The following is a 12117-nucleotide window of genomic DNA, read 5'->3' on the forward strand; positions in this document are numbered from 1 at the left end:
CAACTGTCAGGCACTACTATGGGTTCCTTAAGAAGCAGAGGCAAAAAACCAAGATTGGCTGCTGTGAAATTATCGACTAATGCTGGAATTCTGGCCCCTCCTACATAATAATGTTCTGATTTTATAGCTCAGATCTCATTACTATTCACTTCTGAAACCACCTTTCCCTTTCCCCAAATACCTTTAAGTAAGTCTTTTGTTTTCAATTTTTTTTTTCTTTTCCTATACTCTGCTACCCACTCTTTGTGCCTACTGTGATCAGCACTGACCATTTCTGACTTCTGATCTTAACAGTTGCTTTCATTCCCTAGATTTAACTCTCTTTCTAATCATTGGTTATCACGTAACTTTAGCTTATTCAGTCCTCAGATCTGGCCTGAATCCTCAAAGGACTTTGACAAGAAAATACAAAGGTGAGAAAGACTCGGACATTTTTGAGAACTAGTAGTTCCATTTAACTAAATAAAGGGGGATCATAAAAAACAGAGACACAAGCAAAGCCACACTGTGCCTGACTTTGAAGACGTTAAGGAATTTGAAATTTTCTTTGTCCATCAGGATGTCACTAAACAAATAACCCAACTTAAAAATGGGCAAGGATACAAATAGATGCATCTCCAAAGAAACATAATGATCAATAGGCACATAAAAAGCCTATGATCGGCATCACTAGTCAGCCACCAGGGAAACACAAATCAAAACCACAAGGAGATACAATCTCACATCCACTAAGATCACTACAATCAGAAAGACACTTAGCAACAGGTGATGCCAAGGATGTGGAGAAATTGCAGTCCTCTTAAGATACAGATGGGAATGTAAAATAGTACACTAGAGACAATCTGGCATTTTCCCCAAGGTTAAAAAGTATTACCATATGACCCAGCAATCCCATTCCTTAGCATATACCCAAGAAAAAAAATACAGGTCCACATAAAAACACAAATGTTCATAGCAATATTATTCATAATAGCCCAAAAATGACAATAACCCAATGTTCATCAACCAATGAATGAATAAATAAATGCAATATATTTAAACAACAGGTTATTTGGCCATAAAAAGAAATAAACTACCCTTACATGCTACAATATGGATAAACCTTGAAATCATTATTCTAAGCGAAAGAAACTAGTCACAAAACATGGCATATTGTATGATTCCACTGATATGAAAGGTTTGTAACAGGCAAATGTATCTATAGAGACAGAAAACAGTTAGTGGTTGCTAGGGATGGGGGACTCGGTAGAGGAAAATGGGCAGTGATCGCTAATGGGTTTGGCAGTTAGAAAATGGGAATGACTGCTACGGAATTTCTTTTTAAGGATGATAAACTGTTCTAAAATTGTGATGATGGTTGTAGAACTCTGAATACACTGAAACCATTAATTGTATGGTAAATGAATTATATCTTTATAAAGCAGGTCAGTAAGTGAATTGTATGAAACTGACATATCTCAATAAAGGTGTTAAAAAAATAGATGGTCTAAGGAGGGAAGGCACAGGAGGCAGGGAGATTAGACAAGCATTGACAATACCCTAAAAATGAAGAAAATGGTAGTGAGAATAAAGGGGAGATGATAAAGAAATCCTCCAAAGAAGACATTAAAACAATTCTCTCAACTGGATATAGAGAGAAAGGAAGGACGTATACACATGTCCCATTTCTACCTTAAAAATTACTTTTCTTTTTCTACAGCAGCTCCTTACCATTTTAGTAAAACAGAATCACAGTTTCCAACTGTTCTGTGTTTGTGATGCAATGTTCATGTTCCCTACAAATCCTGACCTTGTTTTCAAAAAAGTATGATTCATTTACACATCAAAAAGTATTTACTGAATGGTCTCTATGCAACAGGTACTATACCAGGAATGGGTTAAAAAAACATCCAAGATAAGTCCAAACACATCCATACATGTCCACTGAAGTTATCAGGCACAAACTGTAGTACAGAGAAATAATTACATATGGGTTCTTTTATAAATAATAGTAATTACAATAATAGCAACATCTAACATTTATTGAACACTTACTAGTGTGCCAGGCACTGTGCTAACCACTTTATATTCGCTACTGCATTTAATCCTCAAAATAACCTAGTGAGGTATGTGCTATCATCCTTATTTTACCAATAAAGCTGAGATTTAGGCACTTAAATTTTCCCTTACAGTATTTTAAAAGAATCGTTTTATTCTTATGCAATGAGATTTCTTACCTATGTAACAGATCCACCTGAGACTAAATAACTGACCCAAATATTAATTCTTTTACATAAAATTATATTTCAGCAAAATACAAAAAAAACCTGAACAAATATTCCTAAGGGTGAGTAGATTATATTATTGCACAAACACATAAGTATGTAATACAAAAAAGTGACTGTAAACACGATGTGCAAAATTCAAGCCTGGTAAAGGCTAAAGAATGTCAAAATATGCATAATTTATATGTAAGATCTCAGTTGAAAGATATATGAAATATTTAATGATGAAAAGCAATCTTTATGTCTTATATATCCCCAAATACTAAGATTTATACATTCACAGGTAGATGGATCACTTTTAGTGAGCAACTAAAACTATTTGATTTTTCCAGTAAAAACTGAAAATACACTTGCCATGGAGCATACTCATGTGCTCCCTCTCCTATATTATTAAAACACTGCACCATAATTTGTATCAAATTAAAATGAGTCACATCACATATCATATATATATGATATCATATATATGTGTATATAGATGATGATAAACAGTAGATCAGCAGACACTTTGGGCAATCTGGGATATACTAAGCAAACTATACACAAATAACTCATGATTCAGTTATTTTAAAAATCATATCCAGTTTCAAATTTGTCTTATGGTAACCTATTCTCTAACAATTAATAGCTGTAACCCATTCACAGTAATAGTCCATCCAATAACAAAAGAAGGAAAAAAACATGCATGTGTTCAAGACTATCCTTTCTATTTTTCCTGAAAAATCACATAAATTATTTGGCATACAGCAGACCTTCACAAGCCTATTTCCTTTTGTACTACGTCTTTCCCTACTTAGACAACCCCCAGTTCTCTCACTGAAGATGTAAAAAAATTGTGTAGAATAAATGACACCATAACATAAAGGCTAAAAAAACTAGAACTATTGAGCATTGAAAATATTTGAGAGAAATAATAAACAGTTCTTGTGTGTGCACACTCACACAAACACTTACCCCAAATGTCAAAACAAATACATAACAAATAGATAACCTTCTTGCTCAATAGAAAAGAAGAAAGGGGATTTTAAAATATATGTATTTTTTGAAGCCAGGAAAAAGAGTTTTAATCTTTCAAGAAGTTGTACTTGAGCACATTGAGTATCAAAAAAAGGTAATCCCTTTTGAACTATTTCTTAGCCTCAACATTTAACATTTTAGGTAAGCTTTCAACTGCCTTTAGACTTCTTTGAAACTAGGCTCTTGTTTAATACAAAATAGGATGTCAGTTGATCAATATCCTTTTGGCTTAAATTCATAAGTCCACAACCTCCCTTAAGTGGTAGAACAAACAGGTACAAACCCTGAAAATTTATTGTTTCTTTTTAAACTCCAAATGATATTTGCAGATGCCAAAAGGCATTTTGAAATCACTCACCCTTACTTCAGTAAAAATGAAAAAGGGGGATGGGGAGGAGGGAGAATCTCATGAGATCTTGTATGTCAAGTTTTTGCCCAAAGCTAATTTTCATAGCTGTGTTATAAAACTCTGAAAATGGAGGTTTATAATGGAAATGCTGACAGACCCTTAACTATAGCAGCATGAATGGATATAATTAAAGAAAAGCTTTTGGCTACACCTAACTCCACAAATGAAAGACTGGCATTTTTATATTAACCTCAAATAATAGCAAGTGAGAACTAGAAATGTGATTCCAGAAAGCTAATGTGAAATGTTAAAGATGACTGCTAAAACTATTTGACATTCGAAGTTTTACACACGGAGGCATTTAGTTAACATAACCAAGTCAGTATTTTCATAATGCTACTTAATCAGCAATAAAGAATGCTCTGGTGAGCCATCAGCTCCAGTTAGCAGAAAGTGGCATATGAAGTTATTATTTCTTAACAGCCTAGAGGGAGCCGCTTCTTCCTTAATCAGTGATCTTAGTTCCTGCCTACCTATAATTTCTCTGTCATACAGTTATAAAACTATTACCTAGTTCAACACACACACTCATACATCTTGCACACATATTTATGCAAGGACTGGTACCTTATTCCCACCTGAATTTGAAAACAGAAGAGATTGCTAAGGTAAAGTATTTCATTCTTTCCCTTGTCAGGGATGCAGCCAGGAATAAATATCATCAATCTGTATAACCCATCTTCCCTATCTAAACCAAAATTCAAAAAATTTAGCTGTGTTCTTAACTTAAATGAAAAGAAAAAAATCAAAACACAACAGCCTATGCTTTATGACTATCCAAAATGTTTTTGCACTTTCTAATAATATTAAAAGCAATAATATTTTGGCATACCCAAAAGACTCCTATGGAAAGATCTTCAATGAAGCTCCACATTCTGGGTGAAGAAATTGGGAACACATCTCTATTATCAAATACCTAAATGACTCTTTCTTGTGTTTCTCCCTTCTGCCTATCTCCCTTCCTTCTTTCTTTCTTTTAAAGTAAACAATATAAATATCCACTATTTGGGGATTAGTTAAGTAAAGTTTAGTACATCCATGTAAGAAGACACTAAAGCAGCCACTAAAAAAAATCAGGTCTTCAGATACTAACATGGAAAGCTACTGAGGAAATACTAAGTGATAAAAGGCTGCAGAACAGAGATTATCCATTCTGTATTTCAAGACTATGAATGGGAAAAAGTCTAGAATGCTTTATAAGAAACTGCTTTACTTCTGTGGAGTAGAGCTATAGTAATTTTTCAACCTGAGCACCACTGAGGCTGGGTCAGATAATTCTTTGCTGTGTGGGCTGTCCTATGCACTGCAGGATGTTTAACTGTATCCCTGATCGCTACCCACTACCTACCAGATACCCACTACCTACCAGATACTGGTAGCAACTCCCAAACCTCTGGGTGTGACAATCAAAAACTTCAGCCACTGTCAAATGTCTCCTAAGGGACAAACTCACCACTAGTTGAGCTCCCCTGAACTACAGAATAAAGAAGTGAAGGTGGGAAGGGGCATTTTTACACTTCACCTTATACCTAATTTTTCTGTCTTTTACCAAAGATAGTATATTCTCAATTTAAGGAAAATTTTAACAGTAACAAAATTCCCCATATTTCTAACTAAAAAAAATTAAATTAATACTATTTGTAGCATATTAATCTGTTTTTTTAAACCTATGTATGAAGCAATACAATAGTTAAGGTGATTAAAAGGGACTTGTCCATCTTCGATCGAAACGGCAGAAAGATATAGAGATTCTGACACTTGGGTTGCATGACTGCCTCTTCCCAAGTGCCCAGACTCCCTGCTTCATTTTCTATTCCTTTGTTCCTATTATCTTTGGGGGCGGTAGCTCCTTATCACCAGGACAGTTTAGACCAGTAATTTTCTCTTCCTACTTGTTTTGTATATTCAGGAAAATATAAATAAACCATTGATAGTACCAGAAGTATGAAAATTTCTAATTTTCTCCTGGAAAATAAAGAGAAATACAGCTTACCACTTATTTAAAAAGTATACAAACAAAAGGAATCTGACTCTTGGGAAACTAATATTTGCTAATAAACTGTACGAGATTAAAAAAGCAAACAGTTCATGGAGAAGACCCAGAACTAGTAAAAGCTTCTTCTAATACAGTTGGCTACTCATCTACTTTTCATCTATCCACCCATCAGTCCAAAAATCCGAGCGGTGTAGGATTCTCGCTTTACTCTAGCCGGCACTGGGGGCAGGGAGATGACTGTCCGATCAAGGACTCCGGCCGAACCTTTGGAACGTAAGCTGATGAGACCAGGTAAATAATAAAGTTACATAAAACCTAGTGAGGAATGAAAACCTGTGGATTAATCAGTATGACCACGCAGACCAAAATTAAGTAAATTAATAAAGTAATTGAATAAGTAATAAATAAATTTTGGAAATCTTGTCAAGCTTGATACCTTTGAAAAACACATGCTACTTTTGTAATGTGGTATTAGGAAGAGGAAAGCAGTCTGTTTGTTACCTTCTACATAATTTAAAACAGTAATTCTTTTAATAAAAAGCATATTTTCTATATATATGATTTACAGAAAATCATATTTCTATACATAACTTTTACCTAACTTTTCAGAGACAATGACTTACTACACGGAGTGGTAGCACCTGACTTCATAAGAACGTGTACTTCAAAGGAAAATGTATTGTGTAAAGAGAACCTTAAAGAAAATAACTGTTGTTACCACTGTGCTCATCCAATATTGTTTGGATCTGAGTGCATCTGCACATTTGTATAATTTAAGTGGATCTGAAAATAGTAAGTTTTGTATAGGTGATTGGTATTATAAATAGAACAGTCCTATCTTTATCTCAGAATAAAATGTTTTAGGCTGGAAGTAATTCAGGCAGTTGAGGCTATAACTCTGCAACAAAAATATTTAAAGAAACTTACCTTTTTAAATGGTACAGCATGGCCAAAATCATAAATTACATATGTTTCAGTAAAAGTCACTTGAGATTTGACCTCATGGTCTTGCTTAGAGTATCTGGAACATACCTCCAGGTAATAATACTCTTTTAGAAGCAGCAGAAAGGAAAGGAGGGGTGAAAAGGCACAGCTCTGGGACTGCACCACAGCTGCTCTGGGTTCAGTTTAATGTGTTTGCAACATGCTTTTTTTATTTTTTTTTTAAAGAACTACTGTTTGAAAGAACAGTTTGAAAACTACTGATTTTTGCCAACGTAGCAATAAAACCAACCCTACATTTGGATTTCATGAGTATGTCAAAAGGAAAACTTTCGTGTAGAATGAACAGAGATGATGATATAAGACAAATTAATAAATTAGCACATCACTGGAAAACATACCTGATTTTGGCCAGGACAGCTTGTAGAAAGTGCAGGACTGTCCTAAATTCAGATTCTTGACAAGCTGGCAGGAGCATACTAAATCCGTCATTAAGCAGTGTTTCATGGGAAGGATGCAAACAATGGCTTGTCTCAAACACTTCTTGAACACCATCAATATAGATGGAAAGAAGTGTCCAGAGAGTCTGTCTTTGTCCCGTTTCATCATTCTTAGATACCAAGAACTCCTTTGCTTTTTCCCGGAACGCAGCTGAATATTTGTCAGCCAAAACACCAATGTCCAGATTTTTCTGGGTATACATCAAGAGGAAGGCTGCCTGACCCTTCCAAAGGAGATGTGATATTTTTAAGGCAGGCTTAAGGAAATTCAGGAGGTCTAAAAGATGACTTGTTACATCTTCTATCTCTGCAACAGCTGCTAACAGTAGAAAAAGGTTGAAAAAATTCTGCAGACCAACGGCACTTAGTTCTTCCATTCTTTTTTGATGGAATTTGGAATATATTCTGTAAAACATAAAAACTGCTTTAATAAAACTGTTTCACTTACAAAAATTCATCTTTTATACTAAGAGTATAAATACTCATGAATCTCATTAGTGTAAATGTTTAGCTAATTCTTCATGACAATGCTGCCATGTCACCTTGTCCACCTAGAAAACAAAGGAACAGAATACCCCTACCTTCAAATCTCTCAATGACGCAGCAGATCACCTGTAAGTGAATCAAAGGGTTCAGTGGCTTTCCCCAAAGGACAGTAGAAATGTTCTTTGCATATAGTCATGACTTTTCCTTTGGTCCCCTATCACATTTCTTTTTAAAATTTCATTGACCAATAAAGAAGAACATATAATCTTTTTAAGTACAATTTTATGTACTTTAAAAAAATCTTAACAGGACAATTTTATATATAACAATTTTCCTTAAACCTTTTCTCCCTCTCTCTCTCACAAAATACTTACTCTTGCTACACTTACACCCTAAGACAATTCACAGTGCTAGAAAGATTATTTTTACCTTCTCACAAACAAAAATTGTTAGTGTTAAAATGTTTGACACAAACATTTAAAAGTCTCTTTTCAATACTACTTAACATAATTTTAATAATTTTAATAGTTGAGGTACTTTTTTTTTAATCAATTAAGGGATTAGAATTAAAAATCATTCATCTTAAATCCTACCTACAAATTGTTAAATTTTATAGCTTCTATAATTAGCTTATTCAAGATAGAAATGATTAATGTTCATAAGGGGTTAAATGTTTGTTTGTAGATGATAGAGCTGTTATGCCCCTGAAAGTAAAGATCTGCTTAATTATCTTTACAGCCTCCGCCAGGCCCTCTATAGTGCTTGGTATAAAGTATTTCCTAATAGACTTTTTATTTAATGAATTCCAATGATCCCTTTTAGCAATAAAGTTCTGAGAATTATGTATTCCATAAAATGATTAAGGTTCAAGAACAAACTAGCAAATGCATTAAAAGAAAAACTACTGTCTGAGCCACCAAGTGTACTTGACAAAGATACCATAAAAAAAGTATATTCTAAAAAAAATCCAAACTTTATCACTATAACCTTGCAAGAATTATTCCTTGTGGTAATCAAAAAGAAACTCACTTAGTGATTTTTGAGAAGTCCCTACTGAGGGTAAGAAGCATTCTGCCGTGAGAACTCCTACCCATAGGCTGAGCAAGCGGGAGGGGGCGGCGCGTGCACAAGGAGGGCTGGAAGGGGGCTGGCCGGCAAGGGACGCCGGACAAGGGAAGGCCAAAATCATACCCGTGTAACAACCAAAACTCTTAGGAAAAGGAGAATAGACAAAATGCGACAAAAGTTTACTGCACCAGAAGTTAAAACTGGGCATACTCCCCAAATGGAAACGTTCGAGTTATTTGGTTCACTATACTCTGGTTAGTGTTCATTCAAGAATGCAGGGCGTGTGGGACTGCGGGGCTCAAAGAACACAAAATTCATAGCTGGAATCTACTATTTGCTAATATATGATTTGGACAGTTTTTATTTCTGTAATTTTTAATAAAGTGTATGCAATGAATTGCATAACATTATCATTAATTCTGGTAAGAAAAACAACAGTTCTAAAATATACCTGCATTTAGTATATAAAATTTCAACCTTTAGGACTGATAAGATAAAAATAAATTAAAATCCTCCACAAGTTATCGATGTTACTTTTCTCCCTTACTATGAAAAATTGGCAGGCTCAAAAAGCTCCATATTTTGCTGTCCTACATTAAGGAACACATTTTAAATGTGTGAACCATAAAGACCCCCAAGCACAAGTTAACTTAAAAAATACGAACAGTAACACTTCTCCAAAGATATATGTGAATATTCATGAAAAAGAAATATATGGCACACACCTTCCTTTGACTTGTTTCCAAGGATGCGGACCATTGTGCTTCATTGCTTTCTTAACAACTTTGGCCAAAATGCAAAGGAAAATGATGTAACTACTTCTGGATTCATACAGGTTGTAGTCTTGTTTATCAGAGCAACAGGTCTCCACTGTTTCTAGCATAGACAAGGGTGACGTAGTATTTGTAAGGCCTTTCAAAGGAAGCCAAGAAATACTGAAAGTACTATTCTACAAGCATAAAAAAAAACAAAGAAAACAAGTATTAAGTCTCTGAGTAAAGAAAAATGGAAAGCTGCAAATCCTAATTAGTTCGTTGAAAATTTGGTTCATCTTAATCACAAAAATTACACAGCCATTACTATATTCCTCCCAAATAAAATTCCATAAAAGCACAGAACATCAAGGGGTACTTAAATTCATGGATTATCGCCCCCCCTAAATGTCTTTTTAACAGTTGGCTTGTCCAAATTAGGACACAAACAAGATCCATACATTGCAATTGGTTGACTTGTCTCTGAAAGCTCTTTTATTCTGTAAGTTTCCCAACCTTTTGTCATACCATTTATTTTTATATCCAGTCATTTACTGTGTAGAATTTCCTATATTCTGGACTTAGCTGCTTGCATCTCCCTAGCGTCACTTAACATATTCTTTTATCCCCTATTTTTTCTATAAATCGGTAGCTATATCTAGAGGACTGATCAGATTGAGGCCAAGTTTTTATAAAGAGGTTTTCACTGGTAGTACTGGGTACTTCCTACTGCAATGAGTAAAAAAGCACATAAATTCTGACTGTTCCTGTTTCTGATGTTAAGATTGATTACACTGTCAGTCTGATGTATCCACTTTAGTGAGGTCCCCAGCAGCCTTTTATTTAACAGTTTTAGCAGCCATTGATGATCACTGCCCAGATACTCTGTTTCATCATATGTACAAATCAGTGATTTTCTAATTCTATCTTGCCTTCTGAATTGGCTCATCAGAAATTTGGCTACTTTAAAATATAGTTTTATTTGCGGTTTTCAGAAGAAGGGCTTTTTTTCTCAGAATAATGTTTCTGAATCATCATAAACTCAAGGACTTAAACATATTTGGTACGTTTTAATCCACAGTAGTCATTATTCCTTCTTAAGCTCAAATTTACCCAGCAAGGAGCAATGGGAGCTCCTTCAACCTTTTGACATGACTCCGGCTTACTCTGATACCTACTCCTCCTGTTTTCTGTTATGATAAGAAAGATATACAAACTCATCTTGGACACATTCTGCCTCAGAACTAGATTCAGCCATTTCCCCAGTCAACCTGACATTACGATTCAGGGAAAGTTATGTTTTCTCATTTCTAATACACTCCATTATGTACAAACCCAAAGTTGTCATTTACTTGTAAATTTTCCATTTCCATTTTCTATCTTGAGTGAGGGGTTCACTATTTACCCAGAAACCCAAACATTCCAGATCTTTCCACACATTACAGGTAACTAAATCCTTTAATTCTACTTTTAAAATTTTTATCTTCCAAATTTATCCTCTCCTTTCTAAATCAATTATCCCTATTTTAGGTCTTGCTCACTGCATTATTTGGTTATACTACTACACTGGACTACTAACTTACCTGTACCCAATTCATTTATACCATTTTTCAGAAAAATGCTCAAACACATACCAAATACATCACATCCTTGCTCTCTAATACATCCTAATAAATCACAATTCAACTGGACATTATCTTCAATTTTCCATCATCTAGCCCAAGTCTACCTTCTCTCTATTTTCCTTACTTCCTGTCTCTCTTCATAGTCATCCCAGACCTAGCACTCAGAACTCTTTAACGTGGCAGAAAGAGACCATGTTTTGTTCTTTTTTTTTCGTAACTCCATACATTTGTCCATACTTTCTTTTTGCCTGGATGCATTTTTTCTTCTGTATTTGGATAATTCCACTCATTCCTCAGGCCAAGTTAAAAAATTATGACTCCATGAAGTCTTCCAAAAGTCCATACACTGGGTCATATACTCCCTTTTCTGGCATTCCACAGCATTATAACTTTTGTATACAATATATGCCCAACAGCGTATGCACAAATGCCAAGGCTGTGTCTTATTCAGGACAGCATTAACTGTTCAATGTGTTGCAAGCAATCCAGAATTATTAGAAAACACATCTGTTTGCGAAAGATAAACTTATTTTTGAGCTGTTCTAATCTACTTTGAAAAGTTAACTTTTTAAGAAAACTATTCATAATTAAGCCATAAAAACATTCTTCAAATATCATGTACAAATTCTTCACATTCCTGGAACAAATTCATATCCTATTCACTCACCAGGTTCTTACTATAATATTCCCATAGAATGGTGACAATTGTGATGTTCGGCTCCCAGAAATCACAAAGTGTCAAACAACAGTGAAGATACATTCGTAATTGCTCTTCTAGTATACCATCCTAAAAAATAAAGTGAAATTGTGAGGAAGTAAATGGGTTCTGGCAACATGAATATCACTGCATGATACTGTACTAAACAACCTGCTTCTAAAAAGAATACGAATATACATCACCAAATCATATCCACTGCCATCTTCAGACCAGAAAGTCTAAATCAGCATAAGGTATATGTCGAAAGATTTTCTTTAGAGACTATTAATATATTCAGATAATGGACACTAAATAATTCAATTTGACTTTTAACTCAATTATTTAAAAATTACAACAGGTG

At 34.6% G+C, this 12117-nt stretch overlaps 1 protein-coding gene across 3 annotated transcripts in view; it reads right to left on the bottom strand.

The window, feature by feature from the left end:
- MMS22L (MMS22 like, DNA repair protein) overlaps positions 1–12117 on the bottom strand; it is a 113997-nt gene that overhangs the window by 66194 nt on the left and 35686 nt on the right. For all 3 annotated transcript variants that reach the window (XM_054568868.1, XM_054568869.1, XM_054568870.1), the window contains exons 11-13: positions 11727–11846; positions 9408–9631; positions 7030–7533 (exon numbers count right to left, since the gene is read on the bottom strand). In XM_054568868.1, the coding sequence (XP_054424843.1) occupies positions 7030–7533; positions 9408–9631; positions 11727–11846 (848 nt within the window). The remainder of the gene's footprint in view (positions 1–7029; positions 7534–9407; positions 9632–11726; positions 11847–12117) is intronic.

Source organism: Pteronotus mesoamericanus, unplaced genomic scaffold, assembly GCF_021234165.1.
Source record: "Pteronotus mesoamericanus isolate MK-2021 breed Mesoamerican mustached bat unplaced genomic scaffold, CSHL_Meso_final contig_20, whole genome shotgun sequence".
Lineage (NCBI taxonomy): Eukaryota > Metazoa > Chordata > Mammalia > Chiroptera > Mormoopidae > Pteronotus > Pteronotus mesoamericanus.